At 36.1% G+C, this 15,218-nt stretch overlaps 4 protein-coding genes across 4 annotated transcripts; 1 reads left to right on the top strand and 3 right to left on the bottom strand.

Moving 5' to 3' along the window:
* Positions 1-377: 377 nt before the first annotated feature.
* On the bottom strand, positions 378-6,538 carry LOC122019802 (28 kDa heat- and acid-stable phosphoprotein-like). Its single transcript, XM_042577333.1, has 8 exons — positions 6,298-6,538; positions 5,131-5,168; positions 3,542-3,616; positions 3,347-3,430; positions 2,979-3,013; positions 2,056-2,141; positions 1,264-1,329; positions 378-644 (listed from the first exon to the last, which is right to left on the bottom strand). Exons 1-8 carry the CDS (start codon positions 6,362-6,364, stop codon positions 610-612), a joined length of 486 nt encoding a protein of 161 aa, XP_042433267.1. The 5' UTR covers positions 6,365-6,538; the 3' UTR covers positions 378-609.
* Positions 6,539-7,216: 678 nt separating this feature from the next.
* LOC122021810 (reticulon-4-interacting protein 1, mitochondrial-like) lies at positions 7,217-11,381 on the top strand. The gene is made up of 7 exons (XM_042579967.1): positions 7,217-7,608; positions 7,756-7,983; positions 9,282-9,355; positions 9,855-10,014; positions 10,104-10,223; positions 10,347-10,455; positions 10,953-11,381. Exons 1-7 carry the CDS (start codon positions 7,366-7,368, stop codon positions 11,132-11,134), a joined length of 1,116 nt encoding a protein of 371 aa, XP_042435901.1. The 5' UTR covers positions 7,217-7,365; the 3' UTR covers positions 11,135-11,381.
* Positions 11,382-12,382: 1,001 nt separating this feature from the next.
* LOC122021658 (asparagine--tRNA ligase-like) lies at positions 12,383-13,253 on the bottom strand. The gene has a single exon (XM_042579806.1). It carries the CDS (start codon positions 12,998-13,000, stop codon positions 12,452-12,454), a length of 549 nt encoding a protein of 182 aa, XP_042435740.1. The 5' UTR covers positions 13,001-13,253; the 3' UTR covers positions 12,383-12,451.
* Positions 13,254-13,395: 142 nt separating this feature from the next.
* LOC122019116 (putative pentatricopeptide repeat-containing protein At3g49142) lies at positions 13,396-14,487 on the bottom strand. The gene has a single exon (XM_042576621.1). It carries the CDS (start codon positions 14,485-14,487, stop codon positions 13,396-13,398), a length of 1,092 nt encoding a protein of 363 aa, XP_042432555.1.
* Between the last annotated feature and the right edge of the window lie 731 nt (positions 14,488-15,218).

Genomic DNA, 15,218 nt, shown 5'->3' with positions numbered 1-15,218 from the left:
CGATTAAATGCGCTCAGGGCCCTGATAAGTAATTATCTTAACAGAACCTTGATATTGGAAAATATATAAATGGTACCCTCGTGTTTTAAGATATTCGAATGACACCTATTATTTTTTGGACCAAATTACTCACTTCATTGTTTTACAAAAAATTTCTTGAATATTTTGTTTCTTTATATTTTATAATAAAAAATAAAAAGAGATAAATTTTTATTTAATTGTATAACTAACTATTTTTAACTTTTGAAGATGACTTGGCATGCACATGATTAAAAAAATATTCAAAATCTTTATTATAGTCGCAAAGAACCACAGGGAATGAAATCAAACTCCAGGATTAGGCGAACTTCAAACACCTGGCCTATAAAGAAAACACAAAAAGATCAACTATATCAACATCTTTCATTCAACAGATCATCCAAGTTTCAACAAATCGACAATAAACGGATTGAACAGAGCATCCAAAGTTACTGAGTTGAAATTTCAATATGATTAAACAGCCGATGGAACGAATGCTACTGCAATAATGTGCCATTTGGGGTTGTGGTTTACTGGAAAATACACGCAGATGGAAAGTAATAGTATTATTATCACTTGAGAGCATCATTATCACTTGCGAGCTTCGACCCTCTTCTGTTCTCTAGCTGCAAGCATAAGATTTAGATCTGATTAAGCGCATTGGAAAGAAATCAGTATGAAAAGTGAACAATAGTGGCAATTTGGTTAATCGGTTAGAACATCAGATAAGTATCTCGAAAAGTTGTACATCGTAATGCAACTCGCTGAAGCCTTTGGAAAGGGCTGTCATTTATCATTTTATTCTAGCATTTGAATGAGCAATTTGAGGTGAAATGAACAAAGGAATAGTCCATTTAATAACCAAGCCTACACAATCCTTCATGGAGTCGGATGTAATATACAACCTCACAAACATGATGCACCTAGTGAGCCTGATGAATCGAGAGAATTAGTCAGATTGGACGGTTTAGATAAGACAAAAGACCAGGCAGGTCAAATGAGTCGACTGAATCGAACAACCTGGACTAAGCATAGAATGATGAATCATTCCACTTGTCATACCATTCCATCAATGCAACCAACGGAATACATCTATCGTTCTACTTATCATTCCCACTCCATTCTCTCTTAACAAAGATAGCATAAAGGTAATATCTGAGTTGAACGGGATGTAGGATGAATAGCTTAAGCAATCATATCAACAGAACGTTTAGTTAAAGGACAATTGCATGCGAAATTACATACCAGTTTTTTCCTCCTCTCTTTTCTTTGCAGCTTCAGCTCTTTGTTGTCGTATCAATGCAAGACGCTCTGTGAAATGAAAAAAATTGATTGAGACAACTTTAGAAATTAAAATCAAGGGATGTATTGCTTCTATGCAGTACAACGGATTTTAGTTTGACATTTTGCAGAGAGAATGACACTTTTAGAAAAGATTTAATAGGTGTAAAGTTAAATATATTTTTTGCACTGATCCTTGTAGTACCAAACCACTAACCATTGCCATCAGATGGCACAATATTTTCACCATGTTTAAAATCCTATGTTGCCCTCCAATATGCAGTCTCATACAAGTTCAAGTACACTGAAGATACCAAAACTAAAATGAAAAGAGTCTGAGCCAAAAAGCACACAAAAGATAGATTTTCCTTTGTGAGCTTCAAGTCAAACAAAGTTTCAAGAATGAGCTGTGAAACAGTGATTGTTCCATTTAAAAGTCAAATTTTACAATACTATACTGAAGGAATGACAAAACTTTTGAGCTTTTATGTATTATAACTACACACAGATTGTGTAGTTCAATAAACAAAAGGCAAATCGTGAGTACCAATATCAGATTGCATGGTTCAATAAAAACTCAAAAATATTGTACGTAATATACTAGTCTGTTGCATCTTATTAATGGTTGTTTTAGAAAAAAATGAAGGAGCCTAGAAGGCTTTCAAAAGTGGACTACGGAAACATAAAGCTTATAAAAGAATCACTTAAACAAACAAGAGGTGGACAGGAAAAAGAAGATGGATGTTTGGATTTTACCCAAATCTTTCCGAGCTTGTTCAGTTTTCCCTTGTTCCGTCGCCATCATGTATCGCTCATGGGCTTTTTGTTTCTCTATCTCTTCTCTACAGAAAAAAAAATAACAATAATAAATAACAAAAATATGTCTCCTGCTTCTGAGGATTAACATTATGTGAACAAGACTACTTGGAATTTGATGTTATTCTTCCAGCATCGTTGTGAACCTAATAGGTTTGACTTACAACTTATTACATTATACAGCATGACATGAAGCTGATATGTTTTATAGAGACTGGAAAACCACAGCAAGCTGAACCAACATGACAAGATGCAGGAGGTTATAAATAAAAATTTCTTCCACCAGTTATTGCCTAAAGATTTGCAATAAAGATACAGACTACAATTTCATGGTAGCACAAGGTTAAAATGGATGGACGACAATGAAGCTGATGTGAGAAGTAAATGAAGCAAAGTGGATAATAGCCCAATGAAACAGATCATGCTGAAATGTCCATACCTGGCCATATTTTCTGTTAGTCAAAACCCAGGTCAGCCAAAACAAAAACCATCATTAAAGGTCACGGTTCGCTATGAAGCTAGCTATGTGCAAGACAAAACTTGGAAAAGTACATATAACATGGCGACAAATGCTAATCAGAGATTGATGTACAAAAGTCACAACCATGTTCTTTTTTTTTCATACCTCACCACATCAACAAAATCCATCATAAATCTGCCTACTTCACCTTTAATTAGTTCAGATAAGATGCTACAAGTTGATGTGTTACAATTTGTATTCTGTTAAGTATTAAAAGCCATGTTGATAACAAATTATATGGATGACGCGATAAGAAATATAAAACATAGAAGCTTAATTGAACTAGTGCCAAGAAAATTTAGCAGAAGCCACAACAAGAATCAAAAAGCTATATTTAGCATACCTTTCACGTCGAGAGAGTTCAGGGGTGTTCTCCACCTGCATTGAATTTTCAAGAGAAATAAATATTACAGCACTGATTGACAAGTGCCATGCAAATATGAGCATACTGTTACTCATAAACTAAGCAATATAGATATAAAAAATCCTATACTTTGGAGAAGCTATTTGTATAAGGCTACCAGTGCCAAGTGGTCATAAAAAATACAAAAAATTGCACAGAGAAATATAACTAATAGGTGGAAAGGAATTTTTGAATATACAGAATGGCAAACATGAAAATTTGCAAGTTTCACTTAGCAGTAAAAAATATACAATTTACAGAGAAAGAGAGAGAGAGAGAGAGAGAGAGTTTTCTCTTTTCTCACTTACATCAGCTGTTCTAGCTTTTACATTCTTAGGTTTTATCAGATTTGGATTTTGAATCTCACTAATGTCAAGAATGCCCTTCTTTTTCTGCAAAAGATATAACAGTAGTGATAAGAGATGCAAAAATATAACAAAGCACATAATGGGTACCTAAGGAAGAACAAATGATATATATAAACAAGAAACAGAATTTGTTACCTCAGTACCATCTTCAGAGTCGTCACTTTCCTCCTCAGATTCATCCTCTTCATTATCTTCAACTTCCACTTGGACCTAGAGAAGTCAAAATGATATTTCTAGTCCTTACATCAAAGGGGGAAAAAATCCTACATATAGGATAATAGCAAGAGCCTAAAAGTCCCAGAAAATAGAAAAATAGCCATCGACTATATACATAAATTGATGAAACGAGATTTGGGAGAAATGTCTAGAAAATTCAGTGGTTAATAAAATTTGAAAAAAAAAATAAAAGTTGACATTTAGGAATATCCCCACCATTCACAATTTTCTGATAGTTGAAACTTAACTGAACCAATTAGAATTGTACGACAGAAATTTATGTGCACCAGACATTTTTTTACTCACTGACAATATACCTTCATCATAGCCTAATGGATTAGCAATCAATTAGTAAAATAATCAACTAAAAAATAGATTTCAACAAAATTTGCATTTCCACCATGTATAGCATATAAAGTATAGTTAACAAAAATGTTGATCATTAAGTCCAACTTGAAATAAATTAGTGTAATTGCGTCAAATCTGAATCTAGAATCATTGTATTTTTCCAAACTGAATTTCATCTTCTTCTTTTTTTAAGGTGTTCAATTCATCCAAAGTGAGATATTCTAATTAGGTGCTTCTTATCTTTATATGAGATAGCAGCATCTATAATTTTTACTTTCTTTAGAGCCTTTTGACTAAACACAGTCTCACCATCCTTGGTACACCTAATTCTTTCCCTCGATAATTCTCACACCACTCCCACAGCTAAAGAAGCTGATTTTACACCAAATTAGACATAAATACAGTCCAGAATTTTTAATCTGGATTCATAGCAGGAAATTTATGACTTCTTTGGGTTCATGATTGCCATGATAGCTCTTGGGGAAGGAATTGGTGAAAAACAAACTGATGCTGACTAGTTTTCCATTACCAGATATGCTTTTATATGATAAAAAAAAACAAAAAGTGAATCAAAAGGATAAAAGACATCAATCTGCAATTCCCCAATAAATTAAGCAAGTCAGAGAAGAAAAAGAAAATAAAATAAGGGAGAAGAAATATTAATAATAGAATAAACTATCAACTGCTTGAACTGCAGTGAAAGATAAACATCTTTCATTATATCCACCACATAATTCCAAAGCCTCCTCTTTTTTGTTACTGTTCTCATCTAACCCTTCTCTGACTGGAAACAAGGGGCTTACAAACACAAGAACTGAATAGAAAAGCCTGTGCGACTGGAAAAGCTGAATCAATTGATGCATATTTTTATTACTCGTTATGTGTTGAATAATTTTATACATACTCATAAATCTGTTGAGCAACCAAGAAGTAAAGCGTCTCTATTCAGAGTTATTGAAACGAGCTACCTTCTAGCAAAATTGATGTAAAAAGAAAAAACAATCAGTAAATAACATTCAAATAATTGTACAGGGACAAAGGATGAGTATCTTTATATGAGAAATGCAATAGGAGACCAATTAAATAATTGCTACATCCAAGATTTTCCATAGAAAATAGAAGGCATTATCCTCATTCAACAAGCTGAAATAACAGCCAACCTGTTTAAAGGTGCGAGGGCGAGCTGACGAACCAGAAGCTGCGATTTCATTGAATGGTTAAAACATGTCAGACAGAGAAGCTGGGAGCATATAAAAACAGAAACATTCAATCAAAGTCTTCTACTATATGTAAGATACCCTTTCCCCAGCTATTTGATCCTTACAATAACTAAATTTTTGCTGATCTCAGGCACACAGGAAAGAATCCACTGACAACCTAAAGATATCCTGACTAAAAATAATTATTTAAGAGCAACATATAAAAGGAAAGCATCTTAATTTCATACTACAAAATCTCTTCAAACTCCAGTATAAGGCATTTCATACTAGTATTGGTGAAGAATATCAAGAAACCAAAAGACAAATAGATGAGCTAAGTGAAGTTGCAGACCCACTCAAACAGCATATATTATCTGGTCAATTATCCCACTGTATAATAATTTGAATTGGAAAGAAAGTGATGTACGAGATGTCCTAAAACCACATTTGTTCAGGAAGAAGGGACTCCAGAAACACATCATGTGTTGTGATAGTGTGAAATACCCAAACTGAATATCCTACAGATCTATTTATATCCCTAGCACTATTTCAGGAAAACTTTAATGTGAAAAATGAAAAACAAATCATCTGCAGAAAACCATGTCCTATCCATTTCTTCACAATCCTTCACTTCAAACTCACTTCTAGTCTGTGGTACTTAAACAGAATTAATTTAGAATTACATGAATTCTTGATTAGTTTCCATAATGTTTTCCAGATTCTGCGCACATATATATCTAACATGAATATTTCATTAGTTACTTCAGAACATTGTGCGAGAAACAGAACGATAGGAGTGAAAACAAAAGTTTAACCAAACTCTCTCATCGATCACACTCAACCCCGATAAACAGCGATTCAGTCAGGTGCTAAATTGCCAATCTAACTTCCCGGATAGTACGTTGACCTCAACTAATTAGGGTACCATCAAAGCAAAATATGTGATTTGCAGACTACATGGCCTCACTAGCCCACGCCACTATCGGATCGAGCAATTGTTCATGTGCAGGCAGGAAACAGTGCATCGAGGAATTAGGGCACAAACCAAGTAAATATTGTCAACATCCGAACATAAACGAGAAAAAAAAAAAACCCCCCGCAAACGTAGGCGGGACTAGAGAGCATCACCCATCTCTTCGGGGGTGGAAAAGTTTCTGCGGCCGGTGGGCTTGGCCTTGAACCTGCCCCTCCCCATGATCGACTGTGAAGATCCGGATCAAGATCGAAGATATCAAGGAATTCGGCTGATGACGACCGCGATTGCTTAGCCGCTCACCGAAACCCTAGAAGCCGCTTTCCCTACTGGGAACAAGCCGTCCTCTTCCACCCCGTTAGGGAATTCGAATGGAGTGGAATTCCATATATCTGGCCCCATTCGAATGGCTCAATATTTTCATTTTGTTCGCTGAGGGTTAAAATGAAAAAACCCAACTAGTTGCAGCAAGGTCCATTTAGTTTGAAATACTTTTGTTAAGTACTTTGAACCAAAGATACCATATATCTTTTTATTTATTTATTTTTATAATCTAGATTAGATTCCACTCCATTAGTCTTAGAAATTTCATGTAGGATTTAAATTCTAATTCTTTTATTATTGTTATGTGGATTTCAAATGAGTAAAAGTACTTTATAAATAAAATATTTTTATATTTATTTTTTTCAATTTAGTAAAAATTATTTAAATTTGATTAAAATTATTTGATATAAAAGTACTTAATTCCTATTATACAATTTTAATTAAAAAAATATAATGCATCTTTTAACTTAAAAAATAAGGGTGTTTTTTTTTATGATTTTGATAATTTAGATACCTTTTAATTTTCATAGATTAATGCTCTTAAAAATTTAAAAAATAGAAAAACAAATATGTCCATTTATATTGTCTATTTATATTATTAGTGTTTTTTTTTCTAGTATTTTGGATATGAGGAAATTTTAAGGAGGCAAAATGAACGAAAAAAATCGCATCGGTTCGAGCGTTTTTTTACATGCCGATCCGATCCGATCCGATCCGGTCCATTTCCAACCCAACGGACCGAACCGGAAGCGTGCGTGGACGAGAAGCTCACACATCGCCGTCCCATTCCTCCACGCCGCCCTGCTCACTCCACAAATACGCTGCACTCTTCCCTCCCAAGTCCCAACCTTGGCCGCCCTCCCTCGCCCCCGCCGCCGCTTCGATCCGCTGTCGGCATAATGGGAATAGCCACCGTGTGGCGGCTAGGAGGCCGCGGGATCGTCGCCGCCAGGAGGCTACCGATGGGCCTCCGCCCCGCCTCCACTTCGGCCTCCGCGACCTCGTGCCGGGCCGTCCTGTTACCTCGGTTCGGCGGGCCCGAGGTTCTTGAGGTGCGCTCGGACGTCGCCGTCCCCGATCTGAAGCCGCGGGAGGTCCTCGTCCGCGCCCGCGCCGTCTCCATCAACCCCTTGGATTTGCGGGTGAGTTCTTGAATCTTTCACCTCCCCGATCAAAGAATACATCTTTGTCAGAGCGAAACCCAATTGTTTTCCTTAATGTGAGCTCAGAAGTGGTTCGATTTCAACTGAATAATTTTCGTGGGATTTCATAATTCGTATAATTGCCAGATGCGATGTGGTTATGGTCGTTGTATATTTGAACCACTGTTGCCGATAATTCTTGGTCGGGATATTAGCGGTGAAGTTGCAGCCGTAGGAGCTTCCGTTTCTTCATTAGATGTTGGTCAAGAAGTGTTTGGAGCACTACACCCAACGGCTGTGAGAGGTACTTATGCGGATTACGCCATTCTCTCAGAGGACGAGCTGACAGTCAAACCAGCTTCAATAACTCATGTGGTATGTCGACATGGTTTGGATGGTTGATACTCCATGATTTATTTTCGATGATCTTTATCACCTGCCTGTTTTCTGATTGAATAAGATCTTGAATCTTTTGATGAGCTATTCTGAAACTTTAATCAACATTTATATAGTTAGTAATTGTAAATAGGGTTGTAAACGAGCTGAGCTGAGCCAAGTTTTGTGGTATTCAAGCTTGTTTGGTAAGGTAACTGAGCCAAGTTGAGCTAAAATGAACCAAGCCATTGAAATGGTTGATTAAGCTTGGCTTAGTTTCTTTTTTATGAGCTTGGTTCGTTTAGATATTATCAAGCTCTCAATTTAAACTTGTTTGATTGTTTGAAACTTTTACATTTTAAAGCTTGTTTAGTTCGTTATTGAGCTTGATAATAGAAGTTTGTTTGTTTATTTTTTTTTTTTTTTGTTTATTTATCATGTTGATAAGAGTTTATTGATAAACATGGTTCACAAACTTTGTTCATGAACATTGTTCACAAAAAGTTCATAATTTTTGATTCATGAACATTAACGAGTTGAATACATATGTATCCATTGTTCATTTAGTTTAACAAGTTGTTCCAGCTTGTTCATTTAATTAACCTTGTGTGTATTGAACGAATACAAACAAACTCTTACTAAGGGTAGAAAGAACTTCTATCGTATTTTCATCTTTTCTCTACTAGAAAAGATTGTTCCAACAACAATTAACCAATATACATGTTTTTTTTGGCTATCATCTTTACTTTTCTAGCACCAGAACAATCTAGCTTCTCTATCTCTATTTATGATGAGTCATCGTTGCTTTATGATCCTGATCTTGTAGGTGTTATATTATACACTAAGTATTGAATGGTGTATGGAAAACTCTCTCATTTGAAGTAACTTTTGTTTGTTTATTGTTTCTCTATGTTCACTGGTTGGAATAATTAATGATTTTATACTCGAAGAATGTTCTTCCTCCTGACATTTGCTAAGCTTGAATCTTGTGCTGCAGTATATACAATCTAGTTTGTTTTTACTCATTAGCATATTAAGGTTACATCTTAGGTTTTAATAGTCTGAAACCAGTGTATCTTCTCTTTGTTAAGTCTATATATAGAGCTCCCCAGCGAAGTAGCATGGGGACTTGTGTCTTTTGCCGGTATGAGTAGGTGAATTTTATTTATGGATCTCTTAGCAGTAATGTGATCTTTGTCAAAACTGATTCAAGATTGCTCTATTCTAAGTCAGATGTGAATAACTTGGAATCTAATAGACTTGTTGATTCATTCTTTGAGGACTTTGTGATTGTACAGGAAGCTAGTGCTATTCCATTTGCTGCCTTGACAGCATGGCGTGCCTTGAAAAGCACAGCTCGAATAACTGATGGGTATGTTCAGTTTCATTCTTCTGATCTTTTCAGAAGCAAATGTCAATTTTATAATGTCCTTTTGGCATGTTAAAAGGATTGCTATTTACATTAGTAGAATGACAATTTTCTTTACCTGACCTGTTTTGCAGTATTAGCTTTAATACTTTTATGTTGTTTGTTCTTTTTAACAATTTGTGCTCGTATAAGTTTATTTCTTTTGATGCATGGAAAGATCTGGCAATGTATCAGAAATGTGAGGATAATAGTTTGGCAAAGAAACGTGATAGTCTAAACAGTTCATTTCATTTGAATCCAATTATGATTGCTTCAGAAATTCTTTCTACCCTTGTTCTCTTCTAACTGAACTTGTGGCATGGCGTGTGTTTTCTGTACAACGTGCTTTCAAGATCAACAAACTTAAATATCTAAATGCTCGTCAAATGATATGCCTTTTTAATAGGAATCCACAGTTTGTTTACATAATCATCTTTTTTTTTTAATTCTATCCTCTTATCAGACAAAGAGTCTTAGTGATTGGCGGGGGAGGAGCAGTTGGTCTAGCTGCAATTCAGATTGCAGTAGCTGCCGGCTGCAGTGTTTCTACTACATGTGGAAGCCAGAGTATTGACCGAGTATTATCAGTTGGTGCTGAACAGGCCATTGATTATACTGCTGAGGTAAGGGCACTCTTTATATTCATATGTGTTTACCATCACTATGTTCCCATCCAATACTCATGAGATATCATGCTGCGATGCATTTGCAGGACATAGAGAATGCAATTAAAGGACAGTTTGATGTTGTTCTTGATACCATAGGTGCACCTGAGACTGAGAAGACTGGCATCAATCTTTTGAGGAAAGGTGGACATTATATGACGCTGCAGGTTGACATCTGAGAAATATTTATTTGAATCATTATCATTTTTAACTCCTTCAGACAACACTTTGTCCTGTTGCTCTTGTCTTTATGCTGTTGTATTGAAGCGCATCTCTTTTTAATATTATAGGGTGAAGCAGCTTCCTTGGCAGATCGGTATGGATTACCGATCGGTTTGCCTGCTGCAACAGCTATTTTGCTAAAGAAGCAACTCCAATACAGATATTCTCATGGAATAGGTACAAAGGCATTTTTCTTTTTCTCATCTGGACACATTTAATTACTAAACCAATGCCCGAAAGGAAAAGGATTACATTTTTATATAGGTTAATTTTGATGCTATATTCTTGTGAAGTGTATTTATCATTGTATTTCTTGTTTGAGATAGTATTAAAGGGGTTGCTATATGATCATTAATTCTTCAATGGTCTTGAAAACACTTTTTTTTTAACACAAATAAACAAAGTAATTGTACTGCAGACTGGGTGCAACCAACTCCTCTTGCATCAGAATTGAATTGAATCCATTAGAAGATAGCTCCAAACATTATGCTTCTATCAGCTGGCAACTTTTAGATGATTTTAGTTACTTTTATCACACTGTTCCCCACTTAATGGATTCTCAAGATAAAAGCTCTCTTTTATCAACTATTACTGCTGTTCCTTTCATGCAAGTGTTTGAAATTTAGGACTTCCATTTAGGTAACTGAATGACACAATCTGATCATGTTAATCAGATTACTGGTGGACATACATGAGGGCGGACGCCGAAGGTTTACATGAGATTCGCCGACTGTCAACAGCAGGGATGCTGAAAATTCCAGTAGATAAGGTATTTCCCATTGCAGAAGTGCAAAAGGCCCATGAGGTGAAGCAAAAGAGACGTGTACCAGGGAAGGTGGTTTTAGAAGTTGCCTGAACAACCCCAGTCACATCTCCCTCAGACCCAATGCTGGAGAGCATGTTTCCCATTTTTTCCCTCCTTTTCCCCCCGCTTTCTCTTCATAAAAATTTGCATTCTCAAAGGGGTTCTGCTAACTAAATGTGCAAAATTACATTCCACATCGATCCACCCAATTGTTTGTTCAGATAAACATTTCCTTTTTATAATTCGGGTATGTGTTTCCCCAGGTAAATTTGAAATAGTTTATATATTCAGAAGTCAATTTTCAAAATATTTGTGGAAAATGTTATATATATATATATATATATATATATATATATATATATATATATATAGTCTCTCTTGCAGGGAGGCGCATTCGATCATTCGAGGCACCTCCCTGTGTGAGAGGCACCGTATATATATCTCCTACCCAACTTTTAGTATGCGACTGGGTACTTGTCTGGAATTGATCTAGGTGACCCAAGCGTTGCTTTTTTTATTTTTTTTAATTATTAATATTATATCCTAAATTTTAAATATTAAATTTTTAAAAGAAATTCAAAAAATTACACATCTTAAATATTATATCCTAGACATTAAACTCTAGATCCTAAACTCTAAATTTCAATCTTATAAAAATTAAAAAAAATAAAAATTACACACCTTAAATATGTGCATCTAAAATTTTTTTTATTTTAATTTTTACTAAGTTGAAGACTATAACTCAACTTATTAAACTCTAGGTAAAATCTAATTAGCTTACTTACAGAGCTAACAAAAATAAATAAAAAAATTGTATATGTATTGAGTCACACGCAGGCGCATTAGAAAAGTGACGTTGGGTGGGATGACGATTATCCTGTGGACTAACGAAAAGAGAAAATCTCCAGATTTTTTTCATAAAAGAAATATTATTCAATAATAGAAGATTGTTTTTAAATAACTAAATAAAACTCTTATATATAGATTCAAACCTAAGATTTAAAGAAATATATAGATTCAAACCTAAGAGTTAAAGAAAGGAAAAAAGAAAAGAAATCTAGATATATAGACTTTAATTCTAAGCTTATAAAGAATCTTAAGAAAAGAAATTCTAAAATAAAAAGAAAATTATTAACAATTCCGATTTTATTATAAAGAAAGAAAAGAATCCTAATAAAAAAAATACTCATAATCCGAAAATCTCTTAAAGTACTCAAAATCTAAAAATACTAAAAAAATAAATAAAAATGACGATAAATACTTGAATACCAAAAGTACCGAAAATTACCAAACGGTAAAAATTACTAAAAACACTCTAAATACCAAAAAAAAACCCTTAAATATTTAAAAATCTAAAAGTTAATCAAACTAGTAAAAAGATAATCCTCCTGCATCAGTCAAAAATCTATAGCCAGGGTTGAATATATTACGGAAAGCTTTTGCCGCAAAGGCCATCTGCTGAGTCTGCAGATTGAACACGACCTTACCGTCTTCAAAAATTCTCCTGAAGGCGGTCCGTGTGATGGCGTACTCCATCACAGTCTGGAACCACTCCAACACGTCGATCTCCACATCCTCCAGATTGGCAAATGCTATCTCTGGCTCAACCATCCAAAATTCAGCCAAATGCCGCGATATGTGGGAGTGTTCTGCTCGAAAAGTTGGTCCAAAGGTATACACGTTTCCAAGAGCACAAGCATATGTCTCCACCTGAAGCTGGCCAGATACTGTAAGACAAGCTTGACTCCCCAAAAAGTCACATGCATAGTCAATATTGCCATCCTCCTGAGGAAGCCCAGGTTTCAAATTATATCTTTCTTCAAGCTTCGAAGCTTCAGCAACATCTTTTTTCTTGTAAAGAACGTGTATCTTTCTGAACTTTGACAGCTGACACCAATTCACATTGGTTTCCAGCATATGTCCTTGAAGTCTGAGTCTCCTCAACTAATCCTTCTTCATTATTATAGTTATTCTCTGTTTCTTCAACAGCAAGAGCCTTTGAAAGATTATGGAGCTTACCACTTAGGAATTGCCTCTTTTCTTGATGAGCATCGTCAATCAACTGATGTAAGATAACAATAGCTCTATGCCTTTGTCCTTTCTTGCTAAGCTCTTTTACAAGAGATATCATTCTCTCTTTAGAATGTATTTCTTGGAGGGTAAAAGACTTCTCTTGCTCCAGCAGATCATACAAACGCTGAAGGATGTGCCTTGTTACTAATATAGTGGCAACTTCTTGTATCCACTCCCAATAAGGACCTAGCTTTTGCGAGCATCCAGCAAAGACCTCAGATAGCACACTCCTAGCCTGGTCAAGCAGTAGTTTGCACATATATACAGACTTTGCTGAAGTTGTTGAAACACCAATGCAAAGAAGAATTCGCAGCTAAAGAACCTAGCTGGCTTTGTAAAGATGAAAGGTTCACTTTATGTAGTGCATTTGCTCTTCCCTCTGCAACATGAGATACTGCATTCCCAATCGATGCTTTTCTAAAAGCAGCAGCAACCCATTCCGAGAATCCAAGAACAGCTTTATCTTCAGGAGGCAGGAAGAATCGCCGCACAGCTAAAAACTCCAATTGATGCGAGACAGTCCTGCTGGACAGCAGTGTCATCAAACATTCCTTGAAGAGGTGCGCCCCTGTGTGTGCATCGACCGCGCTGAAAGGATCATCCAGAGAACAGACGTCTGAATTGTTGTACACGGCTATGGATAGTTGGATCCTTTGCTTCTGGCCTCCACTCAAGATCATACCTTTGCTTGTGACACCATCTCTATCGCCCATTTCATCGAACACTTGGTAGGCAAAATCCAAGCACCCGCACTTAGTATAGAAACAGATGATCGAATTCCAGCCGGTGCGGTTCATCTTGACATTATTCTCCACAACAAAGCGATGAACTTCCAAGCCGAATGTTGGGTTCACGAGCTGAAAGCAAGCCTGCAACACGCTCAGCACGATGACGGCGTTAGGAAGGAAGCCGTCAGGACATGCTTCCATATCCCGATACAATTGCAAGCAATTCTCGTAGTGGTCGCCTTGCGAGTAGCCAAAGAGCATCGCATTCCAGGAAACGATGTCCCTGGAGAGCATTTCGTCGAACAGCCTTCGAGCGGAGACTAGAATATCTACGTGCACGAATGAGATGAGGAGGCCGTTAGACACGAAGATGTCGCTGATAAGGTCTCGCCGGAGGGCGAGCGCGTGAATGGACCGCGAGAGAGGCGTGGCCATGGAAAGCACAGGCAAGGGCGCCGGAAACGTCTTCAGCATCGAACCCTCCCCGTCTCTCACCTCGTCGTCATCGGATGAAGGATCCATCGCATCACCGTCTTCTCCGTCTCCGTCAATCATCGTATCTGGCTTCAGACCATCCTCGTCAGATTTTCCATTCGGATCCATCGATCGGACCGCTCGAACGAGGGGCCGAATTCACCACTGGAGGAGGTCGACTTCCTGACGAGGCTTTCTGGCCTGCTTCCTCCTCTTTTTTTTTTTTTTTTTTTTTTTTTTTTTTTTTAAGTTTCGGTCACCAAAAGTCTTTTAGAGATAAAAAATTTTTACCACCAACCAAACTCTAAAGGAGGTTAGGAAACAACACCTCTTATCTCTTCTTCTTAACCAAGTAAAATCCGGCCACCGAAATCACTTCAAGAAGATGATGCCGCCGGCCACTTAAGAAAAAGAATAAGGGAAGAAGAAGAAGAGAGGATCGATCACCTCTACCCTTTCTTTTATATTACTTGGTCTTGATAAATAGGGAAAGTTTTAATAAAAACTTCCTTATTTTCTTTTTCATATAAAGGAAAATTTAATTGATTAAAAAAAAATCCTTTTCTCTATCAATATGGCCAGCCACCTCAATTCCTCCAAATAAGGAAAGTTTTAAACACAAAATTAAAACTTCCTAAGTTGTTTCCGGAAATTTTTAAAATAAAAATTTCTCTTTAAAAATTCCCTTCATGGTTGGTTATAAAAGGAAAATTTTATAAATTAAAATCTCTCTATTAAAATATATGGATGATTATAATAAGGAAAGTTTTCTCAAAATTAAAATCTTCCTTTCAATCTACAAATAAAGAAAGATATCAAATTTTTTTCTCTTAATCTTTTGTAGAAACTATAAAATGAAA

This window comes from Zingiber officinale, chromosome 9A, assembly GCF_018446385.1.
Source record: "Zingiber officinale cultivar Zhangliang chromosome 9A, Zo_v1.1, whole genome shotgun sequence".
In the NCBI taxonomy this organism is placed as follows: domain Eukaryota; kingdom Viridiplantae; phylum Streptophyta; class Magnoliopsida; order Zingiberales; family Zingiberaceae; genus Zingiber; species Zingiber officinale.
Note: the sequence above shows the minus strand (reverse complement) of the source record. Positions and strands in the feature narration are given on the sequence as shown.

Coding starts and splice junctions, on each gene's coding strand:
- LOC122019802 (XM_042577333.1), bottom strand. CDS start 6,364: ATGGGGAGGGGCAGGTTCAAGGCCAAGCCCACCGGCCGCAGAAACTTT. Junction 1,330..2,055: donor ACAAGCTCGGAAAGATTTGG/GTAAAATCCAAA, acceptor TTCATTTCACAG/AGCGTCTTGCATTGATACGA. Junction 645..1,263: donor AAGAGAGGAGGAAAAAACTG/GTATGTAATTTC, acceptor TTATGCTTGCAG/CTAGAGAACAGAAGAGGGTC.
- LOC122019116 (XM_042576621.1), bottom strand. CDS start 14,487: ATGGATCCGAATGGAAAATCTGACGAGGATGGTCTGAAGCCAGATACG.
- LOC122021810 (XM_042579967.1), top strand. CDS start 7,366: ATGGGAATAGCCACCGTGTGGCGGCTAGGAGGCCGCGGGATCGTCGCC. Junction 9,356..9,854: donor ACAGCTCGAATAACTGATGG/GTATGTTCAGTT, acceptor TCCTCTTATCAG/ACAAAGAGTCTTAGTGATTG. Junction 10,015..10,103: donor CCATTGATTATACTGCTGAG/GTAAGGGCACTC, acceptor ATGCATTTGCAG/GACATAGAGAATGCAATTAA.
- LOC122021658 (XM_042579806.1), bottom strand. CDS start 13,000: ATGCTGGAAACCAATGTGAATTGGTGTCAGCTGTCAAAGTTCAGAAAG.